The sequence below is a fragment of the Nematolebias whitei genome, chromosome 1 (genome assembly GCF_014905685.2).
Source record: "Nematolebias whitei isolate Nwh7 chromosome 1, NemWhi1, whole genome shotgun sequence".
NCBI lineage: Eukaryota > Metazoa > Chordata > Actinopteri > Cyprinodontiformes > Rivulidae > Nematolebias > Nematolebias whitei.
Genome location: NC_056498.1, coordinates 34,681,310 through 34,700,858, shown reverse-complemented (window position 1 = coordinate 34,700,858; position 19,549 = coordinate 34,681,310). Strand labels below are relative to the sequence as shown.

Here is a 19,549-nt window from a genome sequence, read left to right as displayed (position 1 = left end):
TGCCTTCATACATCTCCTCCTACATGTCTCTGCGTGAGTGCAGCTACGGAGTGCGCTCTCAGGACATTATTACCTGCAGTGTTCCCTGAATGAGGACTGAACTAGGCAAAAGGGCTTTCTCCTACTCCGCTCCTGTTTCCTGGAATATCCTACAAAAAGATTTGAAGCTCTCGACCTTGACCTCTCTAAGTGGCTTTAAGAATCTGTTGGACTCCTGGCAGGGACCAATGCAGACATGTTCCTGTTTTTAGTTTTATACATTTGTCTTGGAATCTAGCTGTTTTTTTTGTTTTGTTACCTTTTTCCTTTTAGCCATCCTATTTGTTAAAAAAAAAACTAAAAAAAAACTGTAGTATGAGTTTTTATAACTGCTTATTGTTGTTGCTGTTGTCCATTGTTGTCATCTTTCTTTGTTGAAATCAGGTCTCTCTTGTAAATGAGTCCTCGAGGCTCAATGGGATTTACCTGTATAAATAAAGGTTGATTGATGTCCAATATTTAACTTTAATGCTAATATCGGCCGATACGATACTGTACAATGCCGATAATATTGTGCATCCCTAATTTATTTATTTTTGGTTGTACAGCTGAGGCTAATCTATCCTCTAATCTAGACGTGGGCAACATATGGACCCTGAACAATCTCTATCCCGCACCCAATATTCTTAATTGAAAATTAAACAACTTTTAAATAAGTTGATGAAAACCTGCATTTTATCTATGAAATTCTAGGAAATCTAAATTAAGCATCTTGGACAAAGACATCTAAAAGCTTTGGGTTAAAGGTTAAAACCATATTTTTAGTTGACATTTTTTATGTTTTAATTTAAATTTTTGTTTTGCAGATATTTTTTATAAGATAGTTTACAGAGTCTTACAGCGTAAAGATTATTGGGAAAACACATTTTTATCAAGCATGCTATGTTACGACAAGAAAGACTGGAAAAAAATCTCATAGTTTAGAAAGTTTAGAAAAAATTTGATTTAATTGAAGGTTATCTTCAAAATTCAATTTTAATTTCTACACATTGCTATTATTGAATAGAAATATTTTTTTTATTTTTAAAAAAAAAGAAACCTTTAATCCAAAAGTAATATTGTCAGATATGGTAAAATATGCAAAGTTATTGGTTTTTAAACCCCTCTAATGTTCATATTTACATTTTTTTAACCTCTTCAGTGTAACTCGCCAAATGATACTTTGGTTGCAGGTGGTTTTCATAAAATAAGATCAGAAGTTTTTGATAGAAATAGATCCGCTTAAGAAAGCACCACTGTTTTGTCTTTTAAAAAAAACATTATACAGACATTTGAATATTCAAGATATTAAGTTTTTAAAATTTCAAGCTTGTTCGCTTTTAACAGCTTGTTTTTATCTATTAAGGGATTAACAGAGCTGATTAGAACGGAAGCAGAGATCTCATTCAGTTCATTTAATTCATTCAATTAATTAGTTTTCTACATGCGATTGCCACAATTGTGTCGTGAGGTTGCTAAGAATCTGCACTCGTTTGTGTAGTTTCATTTCCTTGGGCACCTCTTTTCCTTTACCCATCTCAAATGTGTTTGAACTAATTTATCATATCATGTTCTTTCAAATTCTTATCTTTATTTTGTCTTTCTACATTTCAATGGAGTTTAACATCTTACTTCCCCTTTTCCTACCCTACCTCCTTCCTTTGGCTATATGGAGCATTTGAGACCACCTCTCTTTCTACCTTCAGTCCCCGTCAGTTTGTCTTTCGTCACCCATTCTTTATCTCTGTCTTAAGGTGATTTGGGTGTAGCCAATCTTTCTTCCCCTTCTCCCTCAAGGGATCTGCATACTCCATCTGAAGTGGCAAAATTGGCTCTCATTGACGTAGTTGTGTGGAAAAAAAAAAATCACGTAATTTTGTCCTCAGAGTAGCTTTGTCCGTCCCTTCTCAAACGAGGCCCGAGCCGAACTTTTTCTCTCAGCCGTACGCGCCAAGTATTTTATGATTTTCATAAGGTTTTTGTCGTCTTTGTCAATGCGGAAATGCGCTCGGACACCCATCTTTACAACCAAACACGCTAAATTAGTCAAATAGCCCAAAACTCCTGGATGGAGATCGTGCAGACATTGTGTATGGAAGACTGCTGAAAAGTGTGGTACTTTCTTAATGACATATTTGTGGCCAAATGGTGGATGCAGGGACTGAGTGGAGACCCTGGCAGGAAGAAACCTGTGCGTTGACGTATACTGTAGCGAGATGGGTTTTCCAAGACTTCTGAGTCTGCCTCACGGACTATGCAAGGTATGTCCGAAAATGAACAGCCCCGCAACCATGTGACTGAGTCAAATTTTAGTTTTTGGATGGAGTATGCCGAGCCCTTCAGTCTTCAGAGAACTGCCACTTAGATTCCTCTCGAGCCTTATTCCCATCCTATATTCACCCATTTGTCCAGTCTTACTCGTGATTGAACCTATTCATTCTTTTAGATTCCCAGTCAACGCCTTGTTACACCCGTTCCCCACAACCCTGCTCAATACCACTTACTGCCTAATGCCTTCTTTATGATACCTAAGGGAAGCAACAAAGAATGTCCAAATTGTTGCCAAATTGAGAAGGAGGGGGAAAAAATGCATACAACAGTCTTAGCTGAGCCGGCCAAGCCTCGCCTGATCATTTCTTCCTTTCTCACTGTTTGAGTCACTGTCGTGCAGTAGCAATGACCCCAAACATAAATGTTTGATCAGGCTGAGATTGTAAATTTAGAGGCAGTAAACTCCCAAGTGTGCACAGACATAATTCATGAACAAGGAAGTGCCCTTTTAGATGTAACTACAGCAAATGGCTAGAAGCCACACAAGACTCCTTTGTGTTAGTTTTCTCAGCCCTCATTCAGATGGTTAGATGGGTTGTTTCCTTGAATCGGACCGCTTCGGTGCTTACCGTTTCACTGATGCCTTTAAAGTCAAAGTCCTGGATGTGCCACAGTTAAGGAAGTACTTGTAATGGTAAACAAAGCAATGTTCTATTTGTGTGTAGAAATTGATGCTTTTATAATTGTGTCAAAAAAAAAGATATCCTTAAAGTCAATTGGATCTTCCGAAATGTAAGTTTGCTTAAAAGTGAGTGATAAGCCATGCAGTTGAGACTGGAGAGCTGTATGCAATGTTAGGCTTGAATGCTCGTCCATTTCTTCAGGATTACCTATCAAGATACCGTGAACAACTTAATATTTCTGCCAAACCCCTACACCCCAGATGTTCTGAAGCCATTCAAAGGAACCCTACAGCCAGGATGACTTAAAGATGGGGCTGCGGTGTTGAAGTGAACATGATTGGAGTTCTGGTAAGTGCGTGCTGAGATGCAGTTAAATGCTCTGCAGATACTGAGCTCTGGATAAATCAGCTCCTCTTGACAGAAACGGTTGAAAATCAACCGCTTGCATCAAAGTGCACTTACTTTAGTTCGTATTCATCCGTTTACGTCTCCAATATGTCTGACTTCGGATTCAATTATGTCGGATCAAAGGGTCTATACTTTGAAATTGAAATGAGATTTAAGGTTTTTCTCAAATCTGAAACGTTTCAGGAGCTTGTATAGCAACATTTTGACAGTTCTTTTTAAATTTCTCACCATTTTCTAATAACGGTTCATATTTTTGTTAACGTTCATCCATTCTGCACACAGACAGTTCACTTGTAGCATTTTGATGTCGCGTGGTAATATATTATTAACAATCTTTTTTTCTATGTTCATCCTCCACATGGATACATGGTGGCTCAAGGGATGAGTGAACAGTTTCACTGAAGTGTCATGTTGTCACTTATAAATATTTAAGTGGTTAAAGGCTTTTTTGAGATGGCAACAATGACAAAGGACCTGAAGCTGGATATTAAACGATAATGAAATATGACCTGTTAAGTATTTGTCTCTTCTCTTTGTGTGTGTGTAAATGTGATGGGGTTTGACTGACCTGTAGATGAGCGTCTCATCGACGGTGCAGTTGTACTGTATCTGATACATCCAGACAACGTAGGCTTCAGACAAACGTCCCAAATCCCATCGGACCTGAGCTGAAGTGGACGTTACTCCTTGTACTCCAACCAATCTGCTCTCCTCCTCACCCCCTTCATCATCCTCCATGCTCCCTCCATCAGTCCTCTCCCCTTCAGAGAACTTTCCACCGTCGCCTTCATTAGCGTCCGCATCTCTCTTACTCCCATCGTCTGCCTCTCCTCCTCGTCCCGCAGCGCCGTTAATCCCTCCGTTTTTCCCCGTGCTTATATCCGACAAGCCCGGGTCAGTTCGTAAAACGCTGGTCACATTCCTGGTGTTCTTGGCGTTAACGCTGTTAACCCCAGTGCTTCCAGTGCCCCCACCCCGGTGAGGCAGTGGGATTATTTTCAGATCCACAGCGGCAGTAGCTTCGCCCGCTGCATTGATAGCAATACACGTGTACGCACCATCATCCCGTGCGACCGTCACCAAGATATCCAAGGTCCCGTTGCTGAAGGAGCTGGTCCTGGATGAGTTTGCAACAATGCGATCATCCGGTGAAACCCAGTGGACCACCGGTTCGGGGTCTCCGATGGCACGGCATTTTAGTGTGGCACGCTGACCCTCCAGCACCCACAGCTTATGTGTGTGCCGGGTGATGAGAGGTGGTTCGCAAGTAAACTCCTCCTCGGGAATCGACCAGAAATACCTAAGGAATAAAAAAAGTCAGTGAGAGAATGTTTCTTGCCTAAGGGATATATTTATGAAATTAATTTGATTTAAATTAAAGATGAAGGCACTTTTACTAATTACGGATGTTACTGTTAAATATCAGACAACAGTATGTACCATTTTAATGCTACACTCATAACACAACTAAGCAAAGGGTAATTATTGGCAGATGACAGTACCAGATGTTCCTTGTTTTCTCCGTCAGTCTTTGCATATTTTTACTTCAGTCATATTATACGCACATACTTTCATTAACGTGCCATAAAACTTGCAAGTTTTATATGGAGGTTAGAACTTGCAAGATAAACTGAAAAGCTTTGATACATTTGGTATATTAGGCAAAGCACATTTGTGATTGGATTTTTGTAACGTAAAAATGCTGCCTTAATTGGAATAAAGAGCAATGTGTCAGATTCTTACCTTCCAGCCAGGTGTGCGGGAGTGGCACACGTCTCCATGTCGTCACCTCGGGTAAGTCGTCTCAACCAAAGCAGCTCACAGTTGCAGTGGAGTGGGTTTCCCCCGAAGTTTAGGCTTATGACGGCATTGTAGGGAGTTGGACTAATTGCACCTGTCTGCGACCTGACGGCAGAAGTAGAAAAGAGATCAGTTCACCTAGGTTGATGCACCTATATAGACTTGAATGATACTTGGTTTGCATATCCATGTGCAGTAACGCAAAATAAGCATTTAGTTTTTCACAGTGGGTAAAACACAGCACCAGTTTTAGCTAAACAAAAATATTTGTATATGTATTTCTGTAACTGACTTAAAGAAATGCTTTTCACCCGTCACCCTGCATGCCAGAGTTTTAAATAAAAATGTTGCTCCATCTCTTGGGGTTCAAAGCGTTTGACGGGCTTCTACTTTAACAAATTTTAGCTCAAAATCTGAAAAACTAGCTGAGTTGTAGCCATTTTTTTAATGCTGTGGTTGTTTAGCATTTAGGCAGCCATTTTGAATTAACTCCAAGTTAATATGTTTCAGATCTGATGATCACGTTCTGAAAGGTTCAGAAAAAATCTTGTTGCTGGGTCCAGACGTATTTTGCTAAATAAAACGAACAAAAAAAACATGCACGCACAGAATTACATGATCGCCCACCATTCAGCAGCAGGAAATAAAATGCGACGCCACTAGCACATTTCAAAAGGAGTGTTGAATCATGGTTGCAGCATGAGGGAAATCGGCACTTTGCAGAACAAACATGGTGATAAAACACACTACAAAGAGAAGAGGCTGTTAATTAGCATGGCTGCATGCGGAGATAAAGCCCAAGTGGCTACACTTAAATCACTGTGTGTCGTGAAGGCCTCTACAGCACATGCAACGCCAACTATAATTGGGGACAGGAGTAAAAGTGAAAGCAAAGAAAATACAACTAGAGGTGTACAGCGGACTTATTATGCTGTAAAGTTTCAAAAGGTAAAAATGGGCATATTAAGTCAAATTAAAGGTGACATTTTGATGTAAAATTGCAAGTTTTGACACCTGATCTTGACTAAATGTACACACATTTTAAAATACTAGTATTTTAGTGATAACACAAACCTGTAACAAATCAAACTAAGGCAGAAATAAGACAATGGTTTAACTTGTTTGTACAGATCACCAGTGTCACAAATAATTTCACCAACTCTTTGTCATTGTTGCGACTTTATCCTGACATTAGACTGCACCTTCCTAATAATTTTGTTGTTTACCTCAAAAAGACATGTAATAATCGAGTATAGTTGGTAAAGGAGCAGATTAAGTGCTTAAAGTAACAAAATATACAGAAAAGTACATTATCTCCTTGTGTGGTTTTTGTACCAGATCAATGCTGATCTATAACCCACGTTTTTAGCTCAGGATTCTCCTCCCACCTCTGTTTCCATTAAGCCACTTCTAAAAGAACCTGCAAATCTTAAGAGCTACCTTGCAAAGAGTGGATCAGGAGGCAAGGTTCGGAGCCTGTTGGAGGTCATATCCAGCCGTGCCAGCTTATACAGCTCCCCGAACACTCCTTCTGCTATGTGGTCTATTAAATTATGGTCCAGGTTCAGAGTGTGGAGACTGGCCATGTTCTGAATGGACTCCCATGGTACCCTGTAGGAAGAAAGTTATTTGTATTTAGAATGATTATCATATATGTCGGGTCATATTCTCACTTAGAAGGTGAAACAAAAAGACAACTCCAGGAAGACCGATTAACCCATAATGATTAGAGCTCCTAATGGGTTTGACACATTGTAAAAAGTAAACCTGATTATAGCAGAGTACAGAAGTCCCTCGCTACTTCAACATTCGCGGACCCGCACTTTCGTGGTTTTTCAACGATTGTCAACGTTAATATTACTCGTGATTGGGATGGTACGGGATAAAAAGTTAATGAAAAACATACTTTGGATAGGCACTGCCATTTTGTAGTTTTCTTTCAATAAGCCTATACTGTAACACCAGTCAAAAGAACTACACTACCCAGAAGCCAACAGTGCTTCCACCCGCTGCTTTCTGTCGAAATGAAGGGATAGTTCTGCAGCGCAAAGTCCAAAGTAACGATCTATCAAGCTCACAGAACTGGCAGGAAAGTCTCAAATAATCCTGAAGCTTCCTGAAGCTCAATTATCCTCACGCGCATCAACCTGGACGGGGCGGTGGGCTTTGTCTGTCGAACCGGGACCGAACCCAACTGGATCTGAGCTGCTGGTCTGTAGAGCTGGTGCGGCTTTGGATAGAGAAGTCGCCATCCAATGCAAGAGTTGGGGATTCTATTTCACCACCAGTCACATGCCGCAGTGACCCTGGGCAAGACGCTGAACCCATCATTGCCTCCGAAGTGTGTCCTATCGGTGTATGAATGTGATAAAGCACTGATTAGTCTTTGTAGACTTTAAAGACTTTAAAGTGAAGCCAGTCTCACTCTATGGCCAACTTGTTGAAATTGTGGCAAATGTTAAATACCTTGGGTCGTTCCTGGACAGTCAGCTCACCTTTGCTGAAAACAGTGAGTATATATTAAAGAAATGTTCACAGAGACTGTATCTTTTAAGAAGACTTAATGGTCTTGGGGTAAGTCGGCAAACTTTAGAGCTTGTATACAAGGCAATTGTTGAGTGATTTAACTTTTCACCTTCCTGCCTGGTATGGTCATCTGAGCTGTACACTAAAAAAAAAACTTAAGAATTGTTTCAATGGCAGGTAAAATAGTGGGGAAACCACAAAAAGCTCTGTCTCAACTGTTTGCAGAAAGAACAATGAAGACGGCAATGACTATTTGAGCAGATAACATCCATCCTCTTTTATTTATTTTTGTCAGTTTGAACCTCTGAGCTCAAGAAGGCGTTATGGGGTCCCTCTGGCAACAAAGAACATCTATAAGAAGTAATTCATTCCGAGTGCAATAACCATTTTTAACCAAGCCAAATTATAATATTTATCTATGGTATGCAAAGTGTTTTGTTCTCTGTACAAATTGTTATTTTTGATTGTATGAATGTGTTTTATTTTATGGTTGGAGAGATTAAGGAAAATTTCCACCTTGGTAGACAATAAAGTCTTATCTTTATTTTATCGTAAAGGTATAGTAGAGTGCTGTGTGAATGGGTAAATTAGGGCACAGATTGTAGTGTAAAGTGCTTTGAGTATCTTAATAAAATAGAAAAGCGCTATATACTGTAAGTGCAGTCCATTTACCATTTTACCCATATAAAATTTTGCAGTATTATACAGTACATAATGTTAAAATTATGTAGGTTTAAGAGTTTAGAACATTGTTAGAGTGTGGGAAGGGTTTTTAAAGCCTTAAAATATATATAAATACAAAAATAAACAGCGTTCTTACTTTGCCGTTTTTCACCTATCATGGTGGCATCTGAAACATAACCCCCGTGATAATCGAGGGACTACTGTGCCGCTAATCTTGGTGTTTTGCATGCTTTCTTCTAGAAGGTTAGAATAAAGAACAGTTTTTGATGATGGGTGGCATCGAGTTTCCCTTCCAGTCTTTGTCCTGGTTTGTCTTTCACAACTAGATCTGCCAAAAACCAAAAGGTTTGGTATGATATGAATACGTAAAAACAGGGTTGACTGTTCAGGGTTGGTTTGGATCATTAGAAAACGCTGTGGAAGTTTGTACTGAGTAGACATAATATAAATTTGATATCATGCAACAACAATCTTAAACATGCTGGTGGATGAAAAATATACCACTCAGAGAACAAAACCAGTTTTAGTTCCTCTGTGGACTCCGATTGCTAAACATGATTACCGTCTTTCTGTAGAGCAAATGTCTCTGGGGATAAGTTGTAGGAGAAAAATAAATTTGCACATTATGCTTGTGAATTGTATTGTGAAAAGAGAAAAGTCAGTGAGATGTTGTAGCTTATAATATTCTGTCTAAATGCTCGCTCCTAAAACAGTTTCTTGTTGTTGTGGGCTTGTTTTTTGCAAGACACAGTATGAATACTAAAGACAAGACTTTTATCAGCCACTGCTTTAGGGAAAACTTAGCCTGAAATAATTCAAATGATTTAGTTTGTAATAAAGCTGTATTGAGCAGTTCACCAATAATTAGGGTAATTTAGCAAAAACAAATAAAGCAGTATGAGTAACCCATTTTTATGAGGTATAACTCCAACCTCAATACGTTTTTCCTGCACGATGTGATTTGTTTCTGGGGCATTTTTAACCACGACTAAATATGACACCAGCTCTTTGACACCGAGAATAGACTCTTCAATAACCATTAGAAACGGGAGCTGCTCCTCTGCACATCACTGAAACTCTGCACTTTTCTCGAGGTGTGACGGAGGCTGGAGACAGGCCAAAGTGTTTCTGTTCAGGGAACAATTGAAACATCTTAATCACAATTGACAGCCGATTGCTGCTGAATTCGTCTGCATTGTGTGCCCATATGAAAAGGGAAGAGGCTATAATTATTCTTCAGTCTTTCTATTTAGTCCGTGATAATGGTCCTGCTGTAAGAGTCTCCATTGTCGTATAACGAGATGAGCGAAATGAACCATATACAATATCTTCAGCAATATACCGTCGGCAGTAACCGTCATTCACAGAGGAGTGAGCTTGAGAATGGCCTCATCGGATCTTAACCAAATTGAAGTGAAAGAAAAGTATAACATCATCAGAACTGATTCAGTTTTCTGAGCTTTCAGTTCTAGCATCAGCATTTATTTTATTTTATTTATTTTTTTACATTTTCTCATAGTCTTTGTAACTTAGACAATTGTACCGGATGTTGCTACTCCGTTTTGGAATCTAACCAGTCTTTTTTTATTATTTTTTGCATGCCTGAAACTTGAGTCCTTACCTCCTGAGGTTATTGTAGGACATGTCAAGGTCCTCTAGAGTGAGCAGGAAATCATCAAAAGTCTCAACAGAGACTTTAACCAGCTGGTTGTTGTTGACGATCAAGTGTTGTAGGTTGATCAAACCCGAAAGGTCCTTGGGGCCAAGTGTTGTCAAGCGGTTACCTAAGGAGAAAAGAGGACAATACCAATCCTTTTCAATTGATTTAATAGTTTCCCAGTTAAGCTAGTCGATTATGAACAATTTAGGCTAACAGCTTTTGGCACAAAGGTCGTTGCTGCTCACCGTCCAGATGCAAAGAGCGTAAACTCTCCAAGTCAGAGAAGGCCATGGGTCTGATATGGTGGATGGTGTTTCTCGACAGAGTCAAGTCAACCAGTCCCGTCATGTTGACAAAGTCATTCCCGCCCACTTCTGTTATGAAGTTGTCCGCCAGCCGCAGCTCAACTGTCCGCCTGTCGACGTGTGGCGGGACAAACAGGAGGCCCTTATCGGCGCACAGCGTGCTGAGTGACTCCGAAAGGTTTCGGCACACGCAGTGGAAAGGACAGGCCGAAACCACGCCCCACGTCTCCCCTGCTCCAATCAGAGAAGGCAGCAGGCAGCATGTGACCAGTGTCAGCCAATGAAACACCGGGAAAGTGACGGAGTCGGGAAAGGTTCTCCTGGTCGTCCTCGGGCAGGCACAGTACAAGAGATGGGATGAGGAGGATAACGATGAGATGGAAAACGGGAGAAGAAGTGAAAAAGAGTGGATGGATGAAGAAAAGAAGGAAGAGAAGGTGAATCCCTCTGCTCCCTGCTTAGGGTGGAGGTGTGTGCGGGGCAGGTATGTTTGTCTGCGGGGATGGAGGGGTGGGGGGACGAGCATGGTAGATCGCCTGGCTATCCACAGACCTAAATAGACAAAGAGAAAAGGTACAAATGGAGATAAATTAAAAACAAAGGTTATTGTTTTTTATTACAGAAAATATAATTTTAGCCTCAACAAGGTGATTCTCAGTTATTAGTTGAGAACTTAGTATACATTCTAATCAACTGAAGGGTGATGTATCTCTTATGTCATTGTCAAGGTTTATAATAATAAATAAAATATATGTTAAATTAATTCTCTGCCCTTTTCCCATCACACATGTGAAGCAAAGGGCTTCCATCTAAAGCACCCAGGGAGCAGTTGAAGGGTTAATGGCTTTTCTCAAGGTCTTACAATGGGAACAAGGAGGGTGGAAGCAAATTTTATGTACTGGTCTTGGGATTCGAACTTGAGACCCTTCAACCATAGGCTTGTCTTCTCTAAGCTCTGCGATACCACTCCCCTAATGTTATGTACAGTATGTTAGGTGAGGTTGTTAGATATTTTTTTTTTAGATCCCATTTCTCAAAGACATGACTTTTAGACAAAATTCACTGATTGCGCTTTATTTCTTTTTTTGGGACCTGATCTTTGCCCTTCACTTGTCCACTGGATGGGCAGTTTATGAAAAAGCAGTCAAAGTCCAATGAAAGACTTCCAGATAGCCTGTCAGACAATTTATTGGTGCCATTTTAAGGGACTAAAGGACACTCTGAATCCTTGGAAGTGAACTCTAAAGATATTAGGGATGGTCTGGAGACTTGTACAATGCACAGAAGCTCTTGAAAGTCCTGCACATTTGCAACCACACACTTTAGCACTAGGTCATTGCCTAGCAACATCCTAGAAGGCTGAACAGTCAGTCCCCATAGTAACGGTTACCTAGAAACTTATAGGAGGGGATTAGAATGGTGTTATATCATCCGTCCCTTTCCTTAAGACTCTGGGCCCAAGAAGCGAATTGGGTCACAGGTCTGTCATCCTCGACTCCACTAAAGTAAAGCAGGCCGGAGGTCTCATTAGGCCCGACACAGTCAAATACGTACAAAGATCCTTCTGAAAATCTCAGCTCTGCATTAAAATCTGCCTGTAAACACACTTGTGAGTTGGTGATTAGGCTCAGAAACTGAGTCACTGCCACTCAACTGGCGGTCGTTATGGCAACTGTAACCTGGATACAGAGAGTGTGACAGGGGTTGTTGCGAACAGTCACACCTGCGGTAAAAGTGGGGATGACATGAGTCAGGAAGATGAACGGGCCTCTCTGGAGGAAAACGGCACATTTCTATGTGGGGCCTTATAGAATGCGGGATTATAAATTGATGCACGGTATAATACATGCAGCCAAATACTTCGAGGAACATGCAGGCATAACCATCCATCATCCTGACTGTTACACTTTGACACAAATTGCTACCTAATAGTTTCCATTTGATTCTAGCTTTGCTTTTTGTGTGAAACTAGAAGAGCGTTTGCCATCTATCTCGGATATTGAGACGGCGTTGATGGGAAGTGTGAGTTTTAGCTTTCTTCTGTTCTCAGAATGTGAGCTCTGTATTAGACTGTCCCAATTTTATTTTTATTTTTTTTAAACTCTTCTCTTTAAAAGATAAGGAACCAAGTGGCTGAAAAGATTATACGTTTTATCTCAGGCTCCTAAATATTCATTTTTAAATCAAAGAAAAGGAGCAACATGAGAAGTACGATGATGGGAATAGACTACCGGTATGTATTCCTATGTGGAAAATGCATTTACTTTTGAAACAGGACGTTCAGGCGGAACTTTTAAATGGTAAAATGGATGGTAAATGGACTGTTCTGATATAGCGCCTTTCTATCTAGTCAAGGTACTCAAAGCACTTTACAATACTACATGTACCCTCATTTACCCATTCATACAGCACTCTACTAGATTTGTACAACGCTAATTTGAATCTGTAGACTAATCAGTGCTTTAGATCACATTCATACACTGATGGGACACACATCGGAGGCAATGAGGGATTCACTGTCTTGCCCAGGGACACTTCAACATGTGACTGCTGGTGGAATCAAACCCCCAGCTCTCCTATTAAAGGACGACTGCTCTAACCACTTACCCACATCTGCCTGTAACACATCTGCTATCCAAATTAACCAAAGTATAAAGAGCAGAACAGTCATGTTTATGGTCAAAAAGGGTGTTAGAATATGACGACTCGAGTGTAAGATAACAAACGCAGCTTTGCTTTTTACTTCCCACAAATTAGTCATTATCATCTCCCCGAACACGAAGAGCCACTTGAATAGAGCTAGCAACTCTTAAAGAAAATCATGCTCCATCTTAACAATCGTGCCACGTATAGTTATTTCCTTATGTGTAGTGTCTTCAGTTTGTTGGAGGAAAAAATGGTGAAAATGCCTGAAGCAGAAGAGAGTGGGTGTTGGTGTGTGGGACAAGCCTGTAGTGACAGCCCGTCCTCAGGACAATCGATGCTGGGAGTCTCCTGAGCCCCTGCAGTGACATGAGTATTAAAATGCAAAAACATAAATGAACCTGTATATATGTATAAAATGTTGTGAAGTAAAAGGACATTGGAAAATATTGTTTGGCATCTTTCTTGGAAAACTTTAGTTGGTATAGTAAAAACAAGGTGCTTTAGTTCAGGTCAGCGTTCAGCTGTTTCCTCCTTTTGTTTGTGTTCATTTGTCCTTTGTTAAATAATGACATTGTGACAGTGCAACTTGGCTGTACCCGCAGCAACCCCGGTTCAAATCTGGGTTACGGCACCAAGCTGTCACAAGCTGTGTCCCCCCCTGCGGGTCTTATCTCGGACCCAAGGTCTACCTCCAGCTCAGGAGGCTCCCAGCTCAGACTCCCTCAGAAGTAGTAACTCACACTATCTCAATAAATCAAGGAAACGTGAATTCAGTTTCATCAATTGTATTAAATCAAGGCAGGAAAATGTTAGTTTACAGCACTGGCCTGTCAGGTACAATTCGATGTGAGATCAAGGACCGGAACGGGCGGATGACTCATTGCCTTACAAATCTATTGAGGCTCCACCTTCATCCGGGAGCGCAGCCTATCAAGTGAATAGAGGGGCGGACTAAGTGTGATCTCATTGGATCTTATGTTATGATCTTATGTGTCAGGAAAAATGATACAATGTACATAAAGCCTTTCTGTGTTAAATTAAAAAATATATTCCTTGATGGATATTGAATCCCTGGGAGACTATTTTTAGAGTCGCTGTCCCTGTTTAAACCGATCAGAACCGGGTCATAATCTTATTACAATCCGTCTCTGAGCATATTAAAACCCAGGGATCTAGATAAAATATTTCTAACACTACCTAAGGGTTGTCAAGGCGTTTGTCTTGGTTCATACATTACATCTCCTCCTACATGTCGCTGCGTGAGTGCAGCTACAGCGTGCGCTCTCAGGACGTTATTACATGCAGTGTCCCCTCAGTGCGGACTGAACTAGGAAAAAGGGCCTTCTCCTACTCCACTCCCATTTCCAAGAATATCTTGCAAAAAGATCTGAATCTCTCGACCTTGACCTCTCTAAGTGGCTTCAAACATCTAAGTTCATGGCAAAAACCAATGCAGACATGTTCCTGTTTTTATTTTTCTACACCGACGTCCACTGTTATCATCACTCTGTTAAAAAAAAATCAGGTCTCTCTTGTAAATGAGTCCCCGAGACTCAATGGGATTAACCTGTCTAAATAAAGGTTGAATTAATTAGTAACGTGATGTTAGGGTCACGGGGTTCTTTGTCATAAGCTGCTGTTTTTTCTGGGGTTTTTTTCTTTATAGGAAATTAAAGAATAATTACTTGCAGCTAACAAAATAGTTTTCAGGTGCTTGTAGCTCCGTATTTCTAGTATTTAGTTTCAGGTTATTTGAATGCATAATTATTATAGAGAAAAATTAACACTGTGCACAACACATGAAGGCCTGTTTAATGGTAGTAGCAGGTCAGGACTATAGTAAAGTGCTGTGTGTTATCATTGTATGTTCCCATTCAATGGAGAAATTAGTTCTCTGCATTTAACCCGTAACACCTGAGATACACCCAGGTGGAGCAGTGGGCAGCTTTTCAAGCATCCAGGGAGCAATTAGGATTTAGGTTGTCTTGCTTAAGGCCACCAACGCATGTGGGAATGGCGGAAAACAGGAGCACATTGTTTGAAAAATCCATATAGGCCTAAACCATAACACGAGCACAGCTGAGTTTGCCTGTGAAGGTGATTTTTGAGACTTTCTTTGCTCCAAATTCACAAGGTAATGTTCAAGGCTGGTAAAAAGCTGGTAAATCTGAGCCTTTGTCCTGTTGTTGCACCTGAATCTGGTGTGTTGGAGCTGGAAAACGAATAAAGCGTGCCGCATAGTGGCCCTCGAGGGCCAGGATCGTACACACGTCAATCAGCTACCGGTTATTTTGTTTTTAAGACTAAACTATCGTGTCGCCTCCTTTGACAACTTCTCATGATTAATTTAGCCTTTCTGACATTTTCTCTTCATACTTACAGTCTGTTTTCTTGCTCAAGTGTCACCCTGCCGTAGCGACAAGGTTCGGTGCTACTTCCCAGAATGCACTGCACTGTGACGCTGGAGTTGACACCTCACAGTGAAGCGTGTGGAAAAGTGGCTGCTGTGTCAGCGTTTTTCTAACTCTGTTGGTTTGGTCAACTCGGATGCACCAAAGTAGTTCCGCTTTATAAAAACTTCTTCAAATATGTGTTTTTATATCAGAATGTGTTTTATTGTGATTTTAAAAAGTCAGCTGTGGAAAAATATCCATTTAAGTGTGGAGAGGGCTTTAATTTTTCGTCCTTCAACTTCTCCCTCATTTTCCTTGCTGTAACTTTTTAAACCCCTCCTGCTGTTCATCTTTCCATCCTGTCTGTTCTTTGCACCTTGCCTCTCCTCGTCCTCCTCGTGAAAGCCCCTCGCATCGTTCTCCTTGCGGCACGCCTGCTCAGTTTTAACCCCCCACCTCCGCGTCTTTCTGACTTTATTAGTCATGCGGTGCGTCGTTTGCTCGCCTCCCCTCCGTCTACCTGCGCTTCTGTATTTCTGCTGTCTCTTCATCCTTGCTCACCTTCCATCTTATAGCCGTTCGTGCCTCTGGCTCCCCTGTAAATTTCCACTTTTCCCTTTCTTTGTCTCATTCCTCCTTTCTTTTCTCGGCCTCCTCTGCCCTTGAGGCAACCTGCGTACGACAATGTTATCAGTCACGGCTCCTCCTCGCCATCTTTTCACTCCTAGTCTTTTTGTCTTTCTGTCGCTTGCTGACTCTGCTGCTGACCTCCACGTCTCCTTTCCTTTTCTGTTCCCACTTTTTGCCACTGCACGTGCACGCTCACTCCCAGATCCGATGCGCCACACATGATCGTTGTATTCCCTCCTGTGCTCTGCCCGTCTCAGATACAATTCTCCCCCAGTCTCCCATTCATTTATCTACTTCCTCACCCCATCTCTCCTCCCCATCTGTTTTATCACTTGATTATCCCGTACAGTCATTTTTCTCCCTTACCTCTTCTTCACTCCTGCAGACTTTTTTCGCCCCCCCATTTCATCATGCTCTTCTGCATCTCCCCCCCTTCACATATTGCTCTAAGATCTCATTTGCAGCCATAGAGTGCAGCACCGAAGCTTTCTGACGCTCGCGCTCACAAAGTTGTAACGGATCTCTTCACTCGCTCATCGATCTGACCCAGAAAGATGGATAGCAACCTGTCCAATTCATTTCCACTCACCCTTCTGATCTTTGTTCCTCCTTCCTGTTCTCCTTCCACACCCTGTCTTAAATCTTCTTTTTCACAATGAATCTAATTGATTGTTACAGGTTTGTAAAGGGATTGTTTAGGGAGTCGCTTCGTCAAGTGACATTTTGTAACGTTTCTCTACACAAGAACACGACCAGGTGAACTAAAAGGCGTTCCGTCTTTAGTATCAACCTGATTTAGGGTGGCTGATCAGCTAATCAATCTTGGCAAACACAAGAATGGCTACAACTCAGGCAGTTTTGCTTCTATTGAGCTAAAATTTAGTGTAGCTGGCAGTCATCCCCAACATGCTCTGAGCTCCAGCAGATTGCAGGAAACCTGTAAAACTTTGGCATTATTTTAAGGAACTTTAGTTGGTTTCATTAGTTTCATCTCTTCATAGTCCCCATGGACTGTGATGTTTGCAGATGACATTGTGACCTGTGGTGAGAGCAGGTGGAAGAGAACTTGGAGAGGCGGAGGTATGCACTTGAAAGAAGAGGAATGAAAGTCAGTCGTAGTAAGACAGAGTACTTGGGGTCCACTGTCCAGGAAAATGGGGAGTGTGGTAAAGAGGTGAAAAAGATAGTCCAGGCAGGATGGAGTGGATGGAGAAAAGTTTCAGGAATGATTTGTGACAAAAGGGCGTCGGCAAAGGTCAAAGTTTACAAGACAGTGGTGAGACCAGCTATGTTGTATGGTCTGGAGACAGAGACGTGGACAAAAAGACAAGAGAAAGAACTGGAAGTGGCAGAAATGAAGATGTTGATGTTCTCCTTAGGAATGACAAGGATGGACAAGATTAGGAATGAGATCATCAGAGGTACAGCACAGGTTGAACAACTGGGAGATGAAGTTGGAGAGACCAAAAAGGGATGGTTTGGACATGTCCAGAGGAGGGACAGTGGGTATGTTGGTAGAAGGATGTTAGAAATGCAGTTACCAGAAAAAAGACAGAGGAGATGTATGGATGCAGTTAGGGAGGACATGGAGATACTTGGGAGTAAGGACAGGGGATGCAGAGGACAGAGTGAGATTGAGGAGGATGACTCGCTGTGGCGACCTCTGAAAAGGGAGAAGATGAAGTAAAGTCCTATGTGTTGTCCTCATTGTATGTTCCCATACAATGATGAAATTGGTTCTCTGCATTTAACCCATTGCACCTGAGATACACCCAGGTGGAGCAGTGGGCAGCTAAGTAAGCGCCCAGGGAGCAATTAAGGATCGGGTGTCTTGCTCAGAGACACCACGACATGTGGGAGTGATTGGGGATCAAACCTGGGAACTGTGTCGGCTGCCCATACCTCTACATTATCTTGGCCCCATAGGAAGAAGAAGGACTTAATTGATTAAAAAGTACTTTTTTTTAATAACCAGATTATCTGTCTTAACTCTGCACATCCATCAGATTAATGAACTCCAACAGATCACTGCTTCAATACTCATGCAAATCTCACATAATCTGTTTCAGTTTGAAACAGCATCGCTAGTTAAAAATGCTTATTTTAACGGTTTGATTTTTTTTTTTACATTTTTTATATCTTCATAGCTCTTGGTTGTTCTGCAAAACTTTTTAATTCCGATTATCATCCCTCCCCTCGCTTATCTTTCCCTGCCTCTTTCCTCTGCCCGCCGTGCTGCTGCAGTGCTCGAACTTTCCCTCGTTTCAAATCAATAAAATCTCATCTTACACACTGTACTGGTGCAGCAGACCTGCGCACGCATCTGCACGTGTGCGCCGTCGTTGGGATCGGCTACCACGGCGTCCACGTTTAATTTTCAAGCATCGACTAACCGCACAGCTCGTTGAACGTGCATTTGTGTGAACCATTTTGGAGGATTAGTGCAACATTTTTATCTGCACGTAAGCATCGTCTTCTCCAGAGCCGGCTGCTGATTTAGCAGTACGGTTAAAGCTTGTAGCCAACAAAAAGACTATTTTGGTCTTGATCTTACAAGGCAACAGCAATAAATTGGTTTTCAGATATCAAACCAAAGCAAATTTTAGATATTTTGGTGTTTTTTGACTGAAACTGTGTTTTCTGTTGGTGGTTTGAGCTTCTTGGCATGTTTACAGTAGCTGCATCTCCTGCTAACGTCTATTTTGAGAAACCTCTTGCTCCCCTTCCCTGCATGAACCTTTTACCCTCCAGAGAGCAGGAAGCAGGCGGGTGGAGAGCAGAGAGGCATCATGGAGTGAGAACATGAGCTAAAAGCGTTGGAGAGGGTTGAGAAACTGCTCTGTACCCCCCAGTGTTGTTAAAACGTGCTGTGAGGATGCATCTTACGCTTCCTCCTATTCTGAAAGGTTTAAACGCCAAATAAATCCCTCCGAGGGTGCAGCTTGGTTTTGTGAGGCCAACTGAAAGTGTAGCTGTTAATGATCCAAATATCCAGTTAAGGGTTTCTCTCGGATACTTTTAAGCACATTCAGAGCTCGAGCATTCAGGAGAAGCTTCATGGGGAACTTAAAAGCTCTAATGTGTCTAAAATATTTATTATAGTTCACACTGAAGACCTAATGGACTCAAAAGGTTCCATGTGCTTGTCGAGTTCCATTTTTTTAAAACTCCCGTAAAAAGGTGGACGTATTATGGGATGATCTCCATCCTTAAACTTTCTCGTGCTCCGCCTATAACTTCTGACTCGCTCAAGATAATTTAACAAAACTTTAAACACACATGCACCATTACTGACGGCATGTTGCGCAATCTTTTCATCCCCCAATTCTAAGGTCAAAAAGGTCAGCGATCATACCAGGTCTATGCCTATTGCTGCTATTGCTATGCTGTATACAATAGATGCTCACTTATCGCGGGGGTTATGTTCCAGACACCCTCACGATAGGTGACAATCTGTGAAATAAAGACATTATATTCATTTTTGTGTGTGTATATATATATATATATATATATATATATATATAT

General features: G+C 41.3%; 2 protein-coding genes across 3 annotated transcripts in view; one reads left to right on the top strand and one right to left on the bottom strand.

Moving 5' to 3' along the window:
* The window catches only part of LOC119409659 (pyruvate carboxylase, mitochondrial), a 472,483-nt gene that overhangs the window by 294,602 nt on the left and 158,332 nt on the right, over positions 1–19,549 (top strand). The window lies entirely within an intron of this gene.
* LOC119409675 (leucine-rich repeat and fibronectin type-III domain-containing protein 4) overlaps positions 1–19,549 on the bottom strand; it is a 59,655-nt gene that overhangs the window by 15,497 nt on the left and 24,609 nt on the right. The window contains exons 3-7 of the mRNA XM_037676580.1: positions 10,296–10,907; positions 10,012–10,174; positions 6,621–6,791; positions 5,124–5,285; positions 3,949–4,680 (exon numbers count right to left, since the gene is read on the bottom strand). Coding sequence (XP_037532508.1) covers positions 3,949–4,680; positions 5,124–5,285; positions 6,621–6,791; positions 10,012–10,174; positions 10,296–10,881 — 1,814 coding nt within the window. The 5' untranslated portion in view covers positions 10,882–10,907. The remainder of the gene's footprint in view (positions 1–3,948; positions 4,681–5,123; positions 5,286–6,620; positions 6,792–10,011; positions 10,175–10,295; positions 10,908–19,549) is intronic.